Source organism: Urocitellus parryii, chromosome 9 (genome assembly GCF_045843805.1).
Source record: "Urocitellus parryii isolate mUroPar1 chromosome 9, mUroPar1.hap1, whole genome shotgun sequence".
In the NCBI taxonomy this organism is placed as follows: Eukaryota; Metazoa; Chordata; class Mammalia; order Rodentia; family Sciuridae; genus Urocitellus; species Urocitellus parryii.
In genome coordinates this window covers 119178515-119199381 of record NC_135539.1, presented here as the reverse complement: position 1 = coordinate 119199381, position 20867 = coordinate 119178515, and the positions used below count along the sequence as shown (strand labels likewise).

General features: G+C 35.2%; 1 protein-coding gene across 1 annotated transcript in view; it reads left to right on the top strand.

The window, feature by feature from the left end:
• Positions 1–20867, top strand: part of Nek7 (NIMA related kinase 7) — a 128390-nt gene that overhangs the window by 47385 nt on the left and 60138 nt on the right. Inside the window, exon 2 of the mRNA XM_026401487.2 lies at positions 8674–8758. Within this exon, the coding sequence (XP_026257272.1) occupies positions 8702–8758 (57 nt within the window). The 5' untranslated portion in view covers positions 8674–8701. The remainder of the gene's footprint in view (positions 1–8673; positions 8759–20867) is intronic.

The following is a 20867-nucleotide window of genomic DNA, read 5'->3' as shown; positions in this document are numbered from 1 at the left end:
TGGCCACTGTACTTAATGGCAATGTATTGTGTTCTTGAAAATAACTAAAAGAATAGCTTTTGAGTGTTCTGAATACACAAAACCAAATGTGAAACATTGTATGTCAGTTCAAGTTAGCTCTCCCACAATGTGTACATAGAGTATCGTAGTGCATACAATGAATATGAAGTTTTTACTTGCAGGTTGAGAAATTTTAAAGATTCAAAATTGGCATTTTGGCAGAAATATCATTGAAATGATATTTTCTTCCAATAACATCACATTCGGAGTTTTCTGATGTCTCTATGTCCCATAACTGATGATGTTAACTTTGATTATTTGGCAAAGATTCTATCTTCAGGTTCTTTACTATGAAATCACTTGTTTCCCCTTTGGAATTTTTTTGTGGAGGAAATGTTTTTAGACACTATGAATGATTTGCTTCACTAATTTTATATCCATTGATGATTCTTGCCTGAATTTTTCCTGTGATGCATAGCAGAGGATGATCTTAAAATTGCACCATTCTTTCTTAGATAGCATTCTTTTGTGGAAAAAAAAGCCTGCCTGCTTTCTATTAATTTATGTATTTTATGGACTGATGAGTTGTTAAATTTTCAGTGGGTTATAATCTGATACTTATATATTGTCCAAAAGGTGGCCAGTGGGAACCCATTGAAACTGGCTTTTGTATCCTAACATGGCCCCATTGTTCTTGGAGTCTGGAATTGTTTTCTGACACAACAAAATATTTCAGGCTGAGCTTAGCCTTTCCCAGCTTCAGAACTGGAACCACCCATTTCTTTAAATCGTCTCAATTGCTTTAGGTGGAGAACGCCTTTATAAAGTGAGATTGGCACTAGGTTAATGTTTCTAACGATAAATTTTGAGGTTGGGATGCTCTAGAAATATTCATAATCCTCCTTTGAGATTATAATGTTCTAGTAGTTTTAAAAAAATTACCCATTAAGGGGTTGGGGATATAGCTTAGTTGGTGGAGTGCTTTCCTCTTATTCACAAGGCTCTGGATTTAATCCTCAGCATCACACACAAAAGAAATAAAATAAAATTGCTTATTAAAATGCAGAAACGCAAGAATGAACTATTGAATCTAAGTCCTCATTATTCTTTGTGTTTTCTGATACAGATACGTCATTACCCTGAGTAAAATGCACTTAATTTTTCTTTCATCTTTCCAAAGCTTCATCTTCATTATGGGAAATACTGGATGACTCACTTAAATGGAGACAGGAGGGTGAGGTCAGGAATATTCCTGCTGAATGGTGACTTGGGGCCAAGAACAATATTTAGTTCTGCATTTGAGATTTCAGAATCTGCCAAGTATCAGTTACTCTAAAATTTCCATTATGTTCTTCCTTTCTATAGGTGTCACTCATCTGTGTACCTAAAGGTGTCACTGATTTCCCCCCCACCACACGCACACATAATAGTTACGTGAATAACTGTATTTTGGTGGGGGTAGTGTTGCTATTTTAGTACAGTTTTCCTCTGTTTTCTTCCTTATAAGTTTTAGTTGCCTTGGTCATGAAATATCTTGTAATGTTCTCAGAAAGTATTTAAATGTAATATTTATCTTGAATACTGACCTATTTCATGAATAACTTTGAATGTTTAAGAGAAATTATTTCAAGAGAGGAAAACTGTTAAACAAGCTTGGATTAGTGTACTTCAATCTTTCTCAATTCTGAAAAATAAAAAAAATTCAAACTTTTTGAACTCTCTTCAGATATGCAGTTTCATATCTAAGATTTCATATTGCATCAAAAATGAAAAATACAATGGAATTATCAATACAATATTTGAAAACAATGTTGTAATCCTATTTAATGAAAAGAATATATGGGTGTTCTTTGTTGCTGAAATAGAATTTAAGCTTCAAATTCAGTTAGAAATTTCATCTTCACAATTATGAGATTGACTAGTCTTTGTATCCCCCTTTGTCAAATGATTTTTTTTGTTGTAAATGAAGGAAACATTGTTATTAGCTAAACATCTTTAATAAAATTAACATTTTTCTTTATAAAGCCTAGTTACAATGTAGGTTTTTTAAATGAAAATCCTTACAATGAGTAAAATCCACTTAAATTTTCTTACACCTTTCCAAACCTTCATTTTTTTTTTAATCCTGTAACTAAAATTAGAGTTACCAGTTACTTTGTAGTTGGTCAAGAATCAGGTTAGTGCTTTGAGACATACTGCTTTATTTCAGATCAATTTCTAGTATATTTTTAAAGATGAAATTCACTGATGTCTATACATGTAAAGTAAAACTCATTTTGATATTTTGGCTAAAGTGAATACATTGGTAGTACTTGTTCCACTGAAAGTATTTTCTCTAAAAATGTACATAACCTGAGATAATTAGAAAATTAATGCTGTCTTCAGAATTTGCTAAACTAATATGGAAATTAGGAAAGGTATTATTTCAGTGTTCAGATTTAGATGGTTACCTAATAGTGTCACTTAGGGAAATTATTAAGCAAAACATATCAAATAGTCCTATCAGGGTCTTATGAATGGCTAATGAAAAATTAGCTCATTTGCAGACCTGAGTTTTTAAAACTAAATGGTTTTATTATTGAGGTAGTTTTTGTGTCTATCCACAATTCACATTTTTAATTTTGTACTCTTATTTTGTTAGCTATGTGGCTGTCCACAAAAAAGGGGGGAAGGTTGGTTTACTCTAATATGTACTGAGTTTATTGTTACATGTAAAATGTTTTAGTATTTGAAATATTTAGAGAGATTATAATGTACTTACCTATTTTCAATCATATATACTTTTTGCTAATAAAAAACAAGTAATATTTCAAGAATATTACAATATATGAGACTCTACTTCTTCAACAATTCTACTTGGCAATTTTTTAAAACTTCCTATGTACGGTCTATAATAATTCACAGTTAAGCATTTCTGTGTTGTTTTCGTCTTATACTTCGTCCTTCCTTGCACCCATTCTGTTTTTATTTCCCTTCTGTTTCCTGCTTTGGATTATGATACCACCAAGTGCTATTTTCCCCAAGCTAAAATTTTAGAATGATTTTTAATTTTCCTATCACCAACTGTACCTAATCTGTCCCAAGTCCCAAAGCCTAACCACAAGCAACTCTAAAATCTGTTATATTCCTAATTTCTATTCACTTCTCTTTTCTTTTCTTTTCTTTTTTTTTTTTTTTTTTTTGAAGAGACAGGATTTTTATTTATTTCTAGTTTTTCAGTGGACACAACATCTTTGTCTTTGGTGCTGAGGATCGAACCCGGGCCGCACGCATGCCAGTCAAGCGTGCTACCACTTGAGCCACATCCTCAGGCCTCCATTCACTTTTCATTCATTCAACAAATGTTAAGTACTTATTCTGTGCCAGGTACTTGGTGTGGATCACTGCAGGCAACAAGATGACAAGAGTTTTTGGCCTTTCGTTACTTGTAGGAGAGGAGATACCTCAGAAACAAACAAAAGACAATTACAAATTGTTACAGTTATCGTATAGAAACAAAAACTGATAGTACCCTCTCCCTCATCCCCTTTATGTTTTATATTTAAGAGAGGATGGTTAGGATAAGTTTGATTTGGAGCCAGCCATTTGGGGATGCTAGGTTTAGAGGATAGTATATACATAGGCTCTGATGTCAGAAAGCATTGAGCAGGTTGCAAGAACAGAAGGGAATCAAGTGCCTATAGAGGGTAGTTGCCAGAGGGACTGAGCTAGTATGGAAAAAGCATACAATAGATTACTTATAGGGCCCTGCAGTATTTGGCAAGGAGTTTGGATTTTATTGAAATAAAAGCAACGGAAGTGTCATGACTTGATTTGCTAAAACATTACTGTGGAGAATGAGAGCCCAGTTAGTAGGCTATTATAGTGGTTCCAAGTGGAGACACTGGGATAATTGATCCTAAGGTAATATTAGTGACAATGGGGAAACACAAATCAAGCTGTAGAGGACAAATGACACTTAGAAATGAGATTTGGGGTGCAGGGAGTTAAGGGGAAGGAAGACTAAAGGATAAATTTTTAGATTTTGGACTAGAACAGTTTTCCTGGAAGTATAGTACAGAGTCTACTGGGGATAAGGTCCTTGAGTTCACTTCATGTGTTCTTCAGGATAAAAGTGATTTTTATAATAATACTGACATCATTTGCAAAGCCACTAGTGTTAGCTTGAATCAGTGTGGTGACACCAAACTATTTTTTTTAATATATTTTTTTAGTTGTAGTTGATACAATACTTATTTTTATGTGGTGGTGAGGATGGAGCCCAGCACCTCGCATTTGCGAGGTTGAGTGCTCTACCATTGAGCCACAACCCCAGCCCCCAAACTATTATTCTTCACCTGTTTGAAACTTAGAATAAAAATCTACAAGCATCTTTTAAAAACACTTTTGAAGGAGGCTGGGGAGTGTAGCTCAGTGTAGAGCACTTGCCTGGTACGCATGAGGCCCTGTGTTGGATCTTCATCATCTCCTGCTGCCCAGAAGTCCTGGATGATGTGATAAAGGAATATTATCAAACATCAACCTTGGAGTCTTTTAACAATATATAAATGTGATAAAATGGGAAGCATGTTTAAAGTAGTATGGCAGCAAATTGGTCACGTCAAGGAAAAGCATTTGTAAGGTATTTGAAAAGCATGCTGAGTAACTTCTGTTTTTTGTGGACACCATTTTTTAAAAACTGTTTCAAAGAACCACCTCTGAAATGATTTGTACCAGTGATGAGATCTGAACTTCTACATTGAAAATTACAATTTTGGAAAACTTGTGTTCTTTACTGTGACTGTGATATCATCTAGGTACTTTAAGACCTTTATGATAAGGTTAGTGGTAATGGATGTAAGTTCTAATATGGTGTAAAGAAATGGCCAAAATTTAAAAGAGCTTAATAACTTCGTAAACTAAATATTTCTGGACGACTGAAGCCATAAATCATGTGTGAGTAAAAGATCTACTCAATGGATGTAGACTATTGAGCTTTAAGAGTAAGAAATTTCATTGATATGATGCAGAAGTCCACATTGCAGTTACCCTTTAGCAAACGTGGCAGACGGTAGATCACTATAGTGTCAGAGTATCCACAATGACATGAGTGGCTATTAAAATACTTTTCTGTTTTCCAACTAAACATTCGTACAAAGCCAGACTTTTTACAAACTTCAACCCAAGTATGTAGCAGATTTGCTGCAGAAGCTGCCTCTGTGAGGATAGAAATAGAAGAACCTTGCAAATGCTTCTTTTCTAATTTTTTTTAATGCTTTGAAAAATATAGCTCGTTTTCATAAGATGCTATGTATAAATGTTATAATGGGTTTATTATTTGTAAAACTTTAAAGATATACTAATTTATTGACTTCTAACATAAGGAATATAGAGCTATATAATCCATATTAGCCAAAGAGTTTTAGTATCCTCAGGTTAAAGAAGTCCAGTATCCCAGGAGTTTTGAGAATTGTGTGTCTGGACCAGCTGAGTATAACATGTAAAGAGAAAAAAGAATTGGGTTTTGAAGGGACGTGATAGATTGAATCCTGTATTCAGGTAGAAATGCCAGGTGGGCAGTTGAATTGAGGCATTTGTAACTGAGATCTTAGTACAGATACTTATGATAAAGATGTGTGTTTCAGAGTAATTAAATATCGATAGTATGGAAAAGCTCTGAAATTGGATGGTTTGAGGGAGAGGGTAAAGAGTCGGGGGAAAAAGATTAAAGTCATAGAACACTGAAACATGTATGAGCTTCAGATAGAAAAGGGACCTTGGAGTAGGTGTAATACATGGCGAAAGCCAGGGGGATGTGGATCATAGTACATTTCACAAGTGGGCTACTCGGTTGTGTTGAAAGCTGTGGAGAATGAATCAGAACCTTGGTGTGATGGTCCTCACTGCCCATTAGAAAGAACTGTTGCTGTAGCTTGTTACCTTTCCTTGCTCTCAGTTGCGTCCTCTATCCTCTGTCTCACTATTATCTTTCATAAAGTCAACTTTCTCAGTTTTTTAAAACCTAGCATTAGCTCCCTGATATCAACTGGATAAACATAATTTTTTTCATGAACTGACACCTGTTTGTTTTTACTGCAATATTTTTACTGCTAATTCTCCACCAGCCACAAACTGTAATTTGAAATTACTTATGATATTGTGCTATGCTTTAGAGTTCTTTGTGCTCTTTCTACAATCCTGTCTTCCATAGGTTATCCATGCATCATTAACTTTTCCTGTTCATTATTTAAAACTTAGGGCAGGCAGCACCTTCTCAAGGCAGCCTTTTTTTTTTTTGATTGAAGATTTGGTGAATTTGAACTTCGTTGAACTTGATGATGGGTTTTTTTTTGTCATTGACTTCATACTTTGTAGCAAGAATTGTTTTTTGTGAAAGGCATGTATGCATTCATGAAACAAATATCCATTTAGCCAACTATATATGCCAGTCATTGGAAATATACCTATAGACATAGGTCCCTGAAACATAAAATTTATAACCTAGGAGGTAATAGATATTTAAAGTATTTTACGTATTAAAATGTATTTTTACTTCATTTATGTAGGATTAAATAGCATTAAGAATACAATGCACATGGAACCATTTTAAGTATTACAGAGATTTTGTTACGTTTTATTCATTAGTTTATTCAACATGAGAATTTTATGCAGATTTTTATTTTCTAAGCAGAAGCTCTTTGACCTTCTGTCCAGGATGCTATTGAAATTATTTCTGTTACATGCATAGTTAATTATATCACTTTAGGTTTCTTTGTGTTCTATATTTCTTTTTATTTAGCTTTTCATAATTTCTGTGTAGCCATTGTCAAATATTAGTAGGTATGCTAAAACCACACAGATATAGCACAGAATTTTTGTGTTCCTGATATCAAGTTGTGGAATAATTACATGTTGCACAATGTAATTCATTAGTTAAATGTTACTAAAAATTGCAGGGCTGGGGCTATGGCTCAGCGATAGAGCGCTTGCGTCACGTGTGTGAGAAACTGGGTTTGATTCTCAGCACCATGTAGACCTCTATTTTATTATATCAACAACTAATATCAAAAAAATTACAGGTCTGCTTGAATTCTTTAGTATATTTACTGTCTCTAAGAGATTCATATAACAGGTAGTATTTATTTCCCTGAAGTCTTGGGCCAAGAAACCTTTGTCATACCCAAAGAGTTCATCCCCAAAACGAATGTTTGTTCCTCTATCGTGTTTATTGTTGCATATTAGTATATTTACACAGTATAACAATATAATTTGCCCTGTATCCTTCCACACCACTTAACCTTCCCTTTCTTTCTCCCATTTCCTTGTCCCTTTCCTCTATTCTGTTGATTACCCTTTGCTTTTCATATCATCACCGTCACCTTTTCTTTTTTCCTCTCTGGTGCCCACAAGCAGAAGAAAACATATGACCCTTAATCTTCGGAGTTTGCTTATCTTGCTAAACACAGTGGTTTCAAGTTCTATACATTTTCCTGTGAATGAAATAATTTCAAAAAACGAATACTGATTTAACATTCAAAAACGAATCAATATAATTAAAAATTTTAACAAACTAAGGTAGAAAATCATATGCCTCTCAGCAGAAACAACCATTTGACAAAAATCTAGTCTTTTGGAGAATAGAAGGGAATTGTCAACCTGATGAATCAGGGCATCGATGAAAATGGAAGCCAAAATTATACTTAATGGTAGAAGACTGAATACTTTTCCCCCAAGATGAGGGACAAAAAGATGTCTACTCTCCTATTCATTGTACTAATGGTTCTTGCCATTGCAGTAAGGGAAGCATCAATTGAATAAGCTACTTGAACTAAGACAGTGGAAAAACAAACGGTTAATATACAGAAATTGGTTACTAACAGTAATTAGAAAATTGAGAACAATTCACAATATGTAGCAGTATTAAAAATATAAAACGGGAAATAATGTGGAAAAAGATGTGAAAAATCAGTATATTGAAAGTGAAAATTTTTTCTTTTTGGTACCAGGGATTGAACTTGAGGATGCAAGCCACATTCCCAGTCCTATTTTATTTAGAGACAAGGTCTTGCTGAAGTTCCTTAGTGCCTTTTGGTTGCTGAGGCTGACTTTGAACTCCCTATCCTCCTGCCTCAGGCTCCTGAGTAGTTGGGATTACAGGCATGTGCCACCTCATCTGGCAGGTTTCTGATTGTTTTGAGGAGGTTCTTGACATATCATGGTCTTTAGCATAGGTTTAATGAATTAATGGGTGAATGTTTTATTATTATAAACAAGGTATATATAAAAGTATACATAAAAGTCATAAAGTTGGCCTAGTAAGTTTAAACCTAATGTTTTTGGAATATAAATTGCCTTATTAGGGATATCAGATATTAGCATGATTATAAGAAGCTTAGCATGATATTGTAATAATGTGTAGGGTAAAAGGAAGTGTCATAGATCTATAAGGTGGACTGCAGAAGAGAACATTTTGTAAACACTACTTTAGGGAAGCAGATGTGGTTGAGACCAGATATTTGTTTGAGCTAAGCAGCTTGGATTTAGCAAATGGCAGAAATAAGATCACAGGGTCTCTTAATTTTTGAAGTATCACGTGAATGTGTCATTTGAATGCTTGTGTCAGGCATATGATTGACATGAATTGGTAATGCTTATATCATCTAAGTTTCAACTTTACACTTTTTTTTTTTCCAGAGTTCTGAAATTCCTATTGCTTCAGAAAATGGATGAGCAATCACAAGGAATGCAAGGGCCACCTGTTCCTCAGTTTCAACCACAGGTAATTTTTTCAATTTAAGTGGGCGTGTGCATACCTATCTGTATTAAATATGTGTGAAGAATAAGACGGTACATTTACTTTAGGAAGTAGCCCAAAATGCTACTTTTGAATTTCTAAATTTTTGTAAGAATTATTTGTTTTAAAATGTATTGTCATACTTGCTTCCCATGTACATATGGAAACCAAAGGGCAGCTTTATCTTCTACCTTTATTTGAATGATGTACAGGCCTTAAGTGTGGCTAGTAGGCCTGGGGAGGGGAGAGGGGAAAAAGATTGTCTGGAGTGCCTGCTATTCTTTTTTAACCTGCTTCTACTTTGGTGGCTGATCTACCTTGCCCACAACTTCTATTACTGTTTTTCTCTGTCAATAGTAATAATTTATTTCTCTTTTTAAGTAGTTCCTTGTTCTTTGTAAAATGGAAAGAATATTTTAGTAACAAATGTATATACATTATTGAAATTTACCATTTGTTTTTAATGCCTGTCATAAAGCTCTGTATGTAACAATACGTTTAAAATTAACATCCCTGTGCGGGGCTAGCACATCATTTTTATTGTTGTCTTTCATAAAGACCGTTTTTCAGCTTGGTGTTAAAGGCATTCTGTAGTAGATCTCAGATATACTCTCATGGCCTTGTCCTGGTTTTGCTCAGATGGTATTTCTGAAGGTGTTTGAGGAATTGATAAGATGTTGTTTTAAATGAGATTTGTAGTCAAATAGGTTGGGAGGTTGGGGGTAAACAGTTGCTTATGGCAGTACCTGTTCGAAACCTTCTTGTACACATATGCATTGGGAATTTTGAAGAGTGATATAGGGTGTAGTGGTTTCCAGTCTGATCTATGGAGTCCATTTCTTTTAATGTATCTATTGACTTCTCCCAGAAGTACACTTCAGAAAACACTGCCTACAAAAGAGCTACCTTTTCTGCTTCTGTGATGTTTCTCATTTTGCACTTTCCTCCAGTTTTTGAAATCCTGTGCATCTTTCAAGGACCGTCTAAAATGCCACTTCTGCCATGAGGCTTTATCTTGATCTGAATGTGCTTTCTTCCCTTGGATACTTGGTTATTCTTTGCATCTCTTTCCTGGTACTTTTGACACCTTTTTGTAATTTTTTTTTCCTAATGGGCATTTTCCTTACCTCTTGTATTAGGTTAAAAAATTCGTGAGGGAAAAGACTGTCTGCCCTGTGGTACCTACATTTCTCACATGTACCGAGGGCTCAATAAGAATACATAATTGAAACTAACCAGGAAGTCCTTAAAATTAACATTTTTAAACTACACCTTTACTTAATTGCACTTTTAGGTTCCTTTTCTTTGTTATATCAACCTGAATTCCCTGACTTGAATTGAGACTTTTTACCTTAAAGTTAAGTCCAATATTTTAATTTTAAGAAGACTGTTTTTCTTAAATTGACTACCTGTATTTTGGTTAATGGTCATAAATTTTATTAAGTTTATCATAACCTTTATCCAGTAGATACAGACATTATCTTGGTGCCAGTCTTATACACATAAGCACACTATTGTACTATATTGTTTCTAGTGAAGACAATAAAAGAACACCTCTAAAAATTAGGTAGTTCATGTTGATTTTGAAACCCACAGTTTTGAACAGTCCCGTTTCAAAGGAAAAAAAAAGGCACTTTCATTTTTGCCTCCTACTGACTTGCCAACCAGGAAAGGTCGAAGTGGCAGTAGGAGGCAAAAATGAAAGTAATTGTTTTCTTATGAGACTAGGCTGCCCCATGGTATAAATTTCAAAATTATAGACATGGTTCTGCATTTCTTTTCACACTGTTCCTTTCGTTTCTACCTCCTGCTGCTGCTCCTGTGTGGGGGGGACCTCTTTCCCTGTTGGACACAGGCAAGTGTCATCCCAGGCTCTAGCTGCCTTGTGTTAAGTGGGGGAAGGGAGAACACCCTCACCCCCTCCCACCCCACCTCGCTCTGCCTTCAGACTGATGGTGTGAGACAGTGAAAGAAAGAAAGATTACCTGACAGGAGCTTATGGGCGTTATTGCTTATTAAGTCTTTGAAAAATGTTTCTGCTCTCGGTGGCATTATTTTACAAGACTGGGAAAGGACAGCCTCTGCTCCAAGTTGACAACCTCCTTTTGTTTTGTTCCACACCATTGGCCTGAGTAATGGGGGTGATGTGGCAACATATGGTTAGCCCAGTGACTTCTTTCACTTTTGTAATGCTAATGTAAGTCTGGACACAAACAGAAAACTAAGAAAGTCGGCTTTCTAAGTGTCAAGTAGCAACTCCCTGTTATAATGATGAGTGATGTATATTCTGAGCATATCCTTTCTTTTTCTTGTTTCAAGATGAATAATCTAACCCCATGATGTATAATATGTGGTCTCATTTTCAGTATGGTATGAATTCCTCTTTAAGTTACAGAATGTGAAATTCATGTGTCCTTATTTGGTTTTTGGATTACTTTCATTCTCTTGAACTTAGGGGAAATTGTTTTCCTATTGGCCATCCTCCCTAGCTTTCTTCCTCCCTTGAATACTTCTAATGAAGAAGGTACCCAAAGGATATTTTGACAAGATTCTTGTCCTCAATATTTTCTTTCCCTTTATGCTATTGTGGAACAATAGATTTCGGTTATTTTTACTTTTTTTTTAAAAAATTTAGACTTGTATAATAGATGCTGATGGAGAAATAACAAAACATTTAAATTTCCATTGTCTTACAGTAAAAAGTAAAACACATTACAAGTTAAACATTGAGTATTTTGATTTGTGCTTATTGCATGAAGCAGGCTATGTGGTGCTTTCACTTTATGATGAAGTTAAATATAAAACAATTATTACCAGAGTGCAATTCTATGAATTTCTGGGAAGATTGTAATAATAATTAGGGGCTTAGGTTATGGATTTTTATTTTATATTGGTAAACTTGATAATAAACACTTTGCCCATGAAAGAGGGAAGACAACACAGATCTGCAGGTGGGTGGGGGAGGAAAGGTATTTTGTTTTTACAGCTTATAAAGTATTAGAATCTTAGTTTTCTGACTAAGGTAAGGTAGACTCACCGTTCTTTAAGTTTCATGGCAGTGCAAAACATCTTTGATTTATGATTTTGCATATCTGTGAAGTGAGCGTAAAGACAGGAGATAAGGTGTATCTCAAAGCATGTTCAGGGTAGTCATCAAGGTTTATTGGGGGCCAGAAAGAAGATAGACCCCATGGACTCTATCCAATAGATAAGATTTTTGCATATGATCTCTGTTACCTTCCTCTCAAGTTTATCTTCCAGATTACTCTTTGGGCAATAAGGATTATTTAACTTTTAATAAACCGATTTTTACAAAGGTACTTTGCCATAAATCATTTCATAGAGCTTCTGTATTTGAAAGTCTTTATAAAAATATAGGTAAATTCTTAGAACAGTTCAATCTTCATTGATGTAGGTGCAAGAGAATGACCAGAGGAAAGAAAATTGTAGTTTAAATTGATGGCCATGAATCTTAACTGAGGTGTGAAGCTTCTCAGCAATCATGTCCTTAGTCCTATCACTCCCATGCTCCTCTCTAAAATCTTTTTAAAGTCTCAAAATGTTCTTGCCAATTTCACTGTCGGCTGATACCATATTTCTATTTCGCTGAAAGCACTGAAGCTATCAGAAAAGAACTTCCACATCCTCCTTCCAGTATCTTTACTCATGTAGTCTCACTTTGTTGCTATCAGATGATCTAAGCACATGGCTCTCAAAGGCCAACCCTCCTAGAGGCCCCAGATCCCATCTCTGTTCTCGACTGAGATTACCACCTTCTACTGGGCACAGGGCATTTTCAGTCTTCATCTTACTATCAGATGAATTGTACTCTTCTTGAAACCAATTCTTTATCTGGCTTCTGGGGATCTTGTTTTCTTGACATTTTGGCCCCCCTTTGCTGATTTTCCTCATTCTGTAGAGCCTCTTAACAGTGGTGTGCTCCAAGACTTGTTCTTGGACTTTCTATCTGTGTTCCTAACTTGCTGATCTCTTCCAGTCTCATGATTGTTCTGGAGACTCTCAAAGTCAGCTTGACCTAGACCTTGGTCTCTTTCAAGCTCAATACCCAGTTGCCTACTTGACATCAGACTTGCCTACCTTAACCCTAATGTGTATAAAATTGAACTCTAAATATTTTCCCCCCAAACTGTGCTACCCCTTGTCTTCTCCGAGTTAGTGGCAAGTCCTTCCTTCCTGTTCTGTTCCTGAGGCCAAAACTCTGGAGCTATCCCTGACTTCCTCCTGATTCTCTCATCTCGCATTGAGTTTAGCGGATACCCGAGGCTGTTGATTACCTCCTCTGTTGCTATCACCTAGTTGAAGGTTACTTTAATTTTTATCTGCTGTATTTCAGTAGCTTCCTAATTGGTCTCTTTGCTTCTACCCTTGTGCCCTTCCTTCCCTGTCCATCGTTTCCACCACGTAGTCAATGACCCTTATAAAATTTCAGTCAAACTGTGTTTTGTTTAAAGCCTTCTGGCATTATCCCATCAGCTTGCTCACTCATCTTCTTCAAGTATATATTTAAACATCACCTTCTTTTTTCACTTGGTGAAAATTGAATCATCCTTCGATTTTTCACCAAGTGAAAATCAAATCATCCTTCCCACCTAGAATGCCTTCCTTGTGCAATTTCTTTCTCCACACAATGGGAAAAAAATGCTTATCACTTTTTATTTTACCCATTATCTTTTTTAGAGTATAATATCTATCCCTGAATTCCACAATGGTATATATAGTAGCCGTTCAGTAAATACATGTTGAATACATACCTTGGTTTCAAATCATGCCATCCTTTTGTCTTCAAAGATCACCTTTTAAATATTAAAATATGTAAATATTTTAAGATTTCTCTTTCATTACATGTGTAACAACCCACCCCATCCTTCCTTTCATGTTGAACTTCCCCACCACCTTGGTTTAACTAGAACCCACCTCTATCCCCCTACAACACCGTTTCCCCTGTAAGCCTCTCAAGCTGAGGTTAGTTATTCTTTAATACCTATATACCCCTGGGTTGGGAGTTAGCAACAGCAAGCTTCTCCATCCACAATGCCTCTTCTAGGCCACTACTGCAAGGATAGGGAACTGCAACTTTGGGGCTTGTGCTGCCCAATTAAAGAATACTTATTACTATTATCTTCTGACCTGATTGTCCCTCATATTAGTTGAAAACTTGATCACTATGCTCAGTCCTAATGTCTTCATCCTAGGTAGTAAAACTGCTGCTACTACCAGTACCTACTGACTACGGAGGCCTTGCGCAGCACCTTCCCTGTGCTTGACACTTAAAATTCACTGTCTCATCTAATTCTAACAGGCAACTTGTAAGGCATTTTTTACATCTTACAAATGAGGAGACTGAGCCTCAAGTATGGAATAACTTGTCCATGGTGGCAGAGCTAGTAACTGGTAGTGGATTCGACCCAGCTGTCTGATTGCCAGCCAGAAATTCTTTAGCTCTTATAAAGCTCCTCAGCTTTATAAGAGCTAAAGAATTTCTCATTTCATATATATAAATAACCTCAGAATTTGTCTTCAAAGTAAAATTTATTCTATTCTGCCCAAGATTGCACTTTGGTTTGTGATTATTACAACCATCCATCTAGTTGCCTAACCTAGAGACAAGGGATCTGATCCTTCATGTTTAGGTAATTTCCATATTCTCTTGATTTATACCCTCTAATAGATATTGAATCTGCTAATTCTCTCTACTGATTGGACCCAGATTATTGTCACTTGATGCCTGGATTATTGCTGCAGTGTTGCCACTGATTTCCTCATCTCCATTTACCATTTCTGGTCCATTCTCTATAATGCAGTGAGTTACTTTGCTTAAATATACATCTTATAGTTTTTGCCCGATTCCTTCTGGCTTCTTATCCTAGGATGAATTCTGCATTTTAAGAATGTAGCTTAGAAGATCTGCATCATGTAGTCATCTTGCGCTTTCCTACTTGGGGCTCAGATTCAGCCATATCTTGATTATAGCATGCTTTCTTTTATCTCTAAATCTAGGGTGGTAAGGTGATGGTCTCAGGTGGTATTCAAAGAAATATAGTCACTAATGGCTTATTAGAATGTATATTTCTTACAAGTGGCTTTATGAAAGAGACTCTAGGGGAAATATCTAGTAAAGGAAATGCATAATTTGAAAGATTAAAAAAAAAGGTTCCTGTGGGGGGGAAAAATGATTATGGGTGGTTCCTTACACTAGTGTGCTTATTATATCAGTAAATGATAGATAATGGTTTGCATGTGCTTGTTGAGTAGATAATTAAGCTCTAATTGAAAGTTAATTTCTGCCTCTTCACCTAAATATTGTTAAACTATATTGTGTTGTATTATGTGACTTTGAGTTTCCTTAGCATTATTTTAGGAAAAAGTATGGCAATGAGAGTACTAAAAAGGCTATCACATGAGAAATGATTTCAAAATATTTAAAGTATCTTAATTTGGATTGATCGCATTTACATGTGTAAGAGTGAGAGGTCTCATATTAAAGGAAGAACCTTGAGAAATTTAGGTGATTTTTGAAAAGAATGAGAGGATTTTCTTGTCTGTTGTCTTGGAGTTCTACTTTGAACAGTTCTTTCAGAGTGATTGTGGCCAAAGATGAAGCTAACATTAATCAAACTAGCTTTCCAACTTTATTTGGAACTGAGTTAAAAGCTTGAAATATAGTCTTATTAATCGCAATGATGAAATCTTCTGTGTTTGAGGGTGAATTTGGTATTTGAGAATAATCCAAAGTCCTTTAGAGCTATATATTGGTGAATAAAGTAAATAGTCTTGGTATTCTCTTTGTGACCAAAATGATGTTATTAAAGGAGACCAATAATTTTCATGTGACTCACAAGATAGCTGTCATTATAACTTCAAATACAGAGTTTCAGGCACATCTGCAGTGGTGGAACCTTTCTGGATAAGACCCTAACCTCTCATGTGAGCTGAAGAACAAAACTGAATTCATGCATTGGTTTATTAGAAGTCAGTGGTGCTGTTTTTACATTTAGGATACCTATACATTTTATTTTCCTTTATATTTTTAGCATATGAATGCTATGATCTTGTAACACAACTATTGCCATGTTTCACATAGCTTTCTTACTATTCATTAAGCAAATACTTTCCAAATTTAGGAATTTTGATAATTCAGTCATATTAAGTATAGGGGAGTACAAGGGAATAGGAGTCTCTAGTGGAGCTGTGTTAGGGTATCCCTTTGGGGGTGAGGTGAATACCTGGAACTATTTAAATGTTACACTAATCTTCAAAACCATTAAGTGGGGGAGCAATGAAAATAAAAATATTCCCAGTGTGAGTGAGCACACTGAGAAAGCAAGCTGAGGGTGATACCCTGTGGAGCATCAGCATTTTGGTGAAGAATATCCAGAGGAACCGGAAGCCAACAGGATTCTATCTAGTGCAGTGGTTTAGAGCATAAGCACTGAAGTTTGTGTGGGGTCCAGTATAGGTTTCCCACTTCTTGTTTACGTGACAGAGGGCAAGTTATTGCACAACTCATGTCTCAATTTTCTCATCAACAAATACAAAGAATAATAGTTGTTACTTTTTACAGTTGATATGGAGCTTTATTCCTGTATTTTGCTTGGCATGAAATCAACATGTTAGATGTTATTAATGATAGTGATGATGATGACAAAAGGTTGCCAATAATTATAAGTGGTGCACAGATTTTTCCACCTATTGCTTTTTCCATATCACATTATTTGCTTTCTTACATTTTTATCTACAGTCTGCCTAAACTGCTTCTATAGCCTTGTTTATTTCAGTAAATGGTACCACTGTCTGTCCATCCTTCCAGATGCTCAGGCCAGAAATCTGAATCATTCTTGATTTCTCTCTGTCCTTTAGTCTTAATACTGAATGTCTTGACTCGGGTCTCTTGACCTCAAGATCATAACCTTGATTCCTTCTGTCTGTCCTTGGCATCTTGCTGTAACTCCTCAGGCCAGATCTGTTACCTTGTGTTCAGTTTCCCAGCTTCATCTTACTCTTTGCGTCCTCCCTCCCAGTTCTTTCTCCACATAGTACCCTGAGTTGCCTTTGTAAGGGATGTCTCGGAACACAGAACAGAGTTTCCTTGCTTCAAAACCAAACTCCTTGCTGTTGCTGTGAAAGCTCCATGTGGTTCTGTCAGAAATTACCTCTTAACTTCTTTCCTTACTACTGTCTTCCTTGCTCACCACCCTCCAGCTGCAGTGTGTTTTTTGCTTTCCATAAACATCAAGTTCATACCTTCCTTAAGACATTTTTTCCACCTTGTTTTCTTTTTTTCTTTTTGTATTACAGATAAGTCCAGGTATATAAACAATGAATAATTTACTTTAAAAAAATTGAAAATATTTTAAAAACTAAGACATTTTTTTCCCCACTACTGGTAACTGGACCCAGGAGCATTTTGCTACTAAGCCATGTACCCAGATCTTTTTATTTTGAGAGGGATCTCACCAAGGTGCCCAGGCTGGCCTCAAACTTGAGATCCATCTCTGCCTCCAAAGTATCTAGAATTATATAGGCTGTGCCATTATACCCTGCAACACTTGTTAAGTACAGTTATATTCCAGATATACAATGGGACAAACTTGTACTCAAAATTTGTTATGTCTACCAAATTTTAATTTAATCAGGTCTCCTGTTTATTGGTAATTTTATTTTTTTTTAATTATTAGACATAATAGTGGAATTTGGTTTTTATCTTTTAATCTTTGTAAATGTCAGGCAGTCTAAAATAATCATCTACTTATTTTCTAACACATCAATGTAGTTTATTTCTCTGCATAGTACTTAAAAGTGCAGAATAAATAATGGATGTGTTAAACCCTTTATTAATATTTGTGGGATAAGTGAATACATTTTCAAAACTGTCTATCAGTATCTGAGTAAAAGGTCTTTTCTCCCATATTTAACTTTATTACATGTAGCTGGTGGTTTTCATGGGAAGTGAGGGAGATGGGAGTGTCTGTCATTATCTTAGGATAACCTAGGAGAGAGTGTTAGTTTGGTGACATCATTGGAATGTAGTAATTAATAATGCTGGGTAATAAAATTAATGATGATTAAATGCTACACATGCCAAGGTCTTAAAATGAAATACATAGTTAAACATTTATATTTGGTCACTCATTTTCCTAAGCTGCAGTGAATTTCTTCCTTTATTTGATAAAAAGCTAGTTACAGTGATTAATAGCAGTTTGAACAATGTTGCCATCTTACATTTAGGTGTTTCTAGAAATAGTTCCCTTTTGAAATAGGGAGATAAATTTTCAAATGGGAAGAAGTGCAAATAATTACGCATGCTGGGTTTTGTCTTTTTTGTTTTTTCAGTAAGGTCTGTAGAAGGTAATATAGATTTGTTAGATATTGTCAGGATATTTTGGCTTGAATAGTTTGGAGGTGAGTAATTCCTATTTAAAGATAAAAAGAAACAGTTTGAGCATGTATGTTAAATATTGAAGGGCATTTCGAAGTTTTGTTGCTTTTACATCATGGAGAAATTTAATAAGTTAACAAATTAGTATATATATTTTTAAGTAAACAAAGAGAAAATCGGCAAGAGGAGATTTTGATAATGAAAACCTTATTAATGGTGTTAAATATTGTAATTAATACTGGCTTGTATATTAAATAATTGATAACAATACCTCTAGGAATTATCAGGACATAATTTTCTCTATGGGGGAGTCTCTTGGGTCCATGCTGTGACTTTTCTAATTTCCCTAGAGAGAATTATCATAATGTTTTCCTGAATTATCTTATTGCTCAGTAAGTGTCCTGGCCTTCAAATTTTACGGGAAATTAAAGAAATTAATTTTCATCCTAGGAAATGATTACTTGTTCAAGGGGTGTGTACCTGTGATAATAGAGCCAGTGGCACACAGAATGGGTTTCTGTTTTAAAATGAAAAGTAGTATTATAAAGGAAGCACAGCAAACAGACACATAGAAGTTAATCCCAATTACTGTTGTTAGCTAGGTCTGATGTTATGTGATTAGAATTCATTCAGATCACAAGATAGTCATTAATAGGAACTTACAAATTTAAGGTATATATAAAGCTTCATTCACTCAAGTGTTTACTTTCTTAATTGATTTTGAATATTTTGAGATCAGAACACATTTATAATATGGCCTATTAGTATATGTATGGACCCAGATTCTTAAGAGCCTAAACTTATCATAAAAAAATGCTTCCAAGATTAGTTTTACTCACACTCCATGAAATGAGGAATTGTGTGTTTATAAATAGTTATTTAAAAACAAAGCTATATAGCAGCATGATTTACAGTGGCCAAGTTATAGAAGCAGCTGAGATATTTAGCAATAGATGAATGGATAATAAAAATGTGTACTTGTTTTATTTGGCCATAAGAATGAAGTTATATTATTTGGAGAAAAATAGATGGAACTGGAGACTACGTTGAGTGGAATAAGCCAGACTCAGGAAGTCAAGGGTTATATGTTCTATCTCATATGTGGAAGCCGGGGGGTGGGAGAATAAATATGTGTGCGTATGTATGATGTGTACGTGACTTCCATGAATGTATGATTTTGAAAAAATAAGGGAAAGTAGAGGATGAGGATTAAGAAAGAAGAGAAGATATTGGGTAATGAAATTGATCAAATAGTTACGTGTTTGTACAAATACATCACAGTGAATCCCACTAACATGTATAATCATAATATACAATACAACTTATGTGAAATATATACTAATTTGTTAATTCAAATAAAAAATAAAGAGAAAATCACCAGGAGGATATGAGTTTGTGATAATGAACTTTATTAATGGTGTTAAATATTGTAAATAATACTGGCTTATATATTAAATAATACCTTTAGGAATTATTAATTATCAGGACATAATTTTCTCTATGGGGAGTCTCCATGTGGAAATGAAAGTGTGAAGTGTTTCAGGAAGTAGGATAGAGAGGGACCATGGCCAGAGGCAGAAGAAAGGTTAAAGCTTTATTTTTGATTGTTTTCCTGAAAGAGGTGGGAAAATATTCAAAGATTTAGAAGCTGAGAAAGAAAAAAACAGTGAACACTCATTAATAAGATGGATTTTGTTTCCATGTATGTATGAGTTTGTCAGTATGAACCCAACTACTACGTATAACCATAAAGCTCTTAAAAAACAAACAAACAAAAAAACATGCCGTGGTAGCTCTGGGTCATTGTTCCTCCATCAGAGGAAGGTGCTTCACCTGGTCCAAGCTTTCACTTTGAAAAAACAAACCTATGTAAGTAAGCTTATATTTGTTTTCTTATGACTATTTCAAATTATATTTTGAGACTTCCTCCAAAAATGAGTGTCTTAAAATACTTGCATGGGATAGATAGTTCTTAGTAATTTTAGAAGATATTGTGTGCTGAATTAACCATGCCCTCCGAGGTTTTGTCATGAAGAACTGTAGTTTCAGACTCATTGATTTGTCAGCCCCAAACTATTGTGCTCTATAGTTTGATTTTTAACATTATCTTTTTTTTTATTGTTGGTTGTTCAAAACATTGCATAGTTCTTGATATATCATATTTCACACTTTGATTCAAGTCATGCCTCCATCAGTAGCCTAATTGCCACCAAGCATGGTTTCATGGTATTAAGTGCTCTCCCTAATAATTACTAAAAGGCCTTTGAATAGAATGACTCTAGTTAGACATGTTGTGACTGTTGTCACCCAAATAGCCTTAAAACCAAGGGATGAGGCTGTTTCCACTTGTGAATTGGGAAGATAATTCACAAGATGAACGGGTGTCACAGTTGGACAACAGACCCCAGATTGGATGATACAGGGAACTCCTGTTGTCATTGGTACATATGAAGTCCAGCAACACAGATTCCAGTTGTAGCCCAGAGAAGGAGGAAAGAGCAAAACACAATAGAGATGAAAGAATAATTTTAGTTTTGAGAACTAGAGTGCATACAAAAGAAAATGCAATCACAATAGTCCTGTTGTGAGAATGAGGTGGTGGAGAGTAGTCATTACTGACACTCTTGGGGAAGGGAAAGTCTTAAAAGTTAATGAACACTTGCTAGGTGCGTTGTGTCTGTCCAAGGTGCTTTTTAT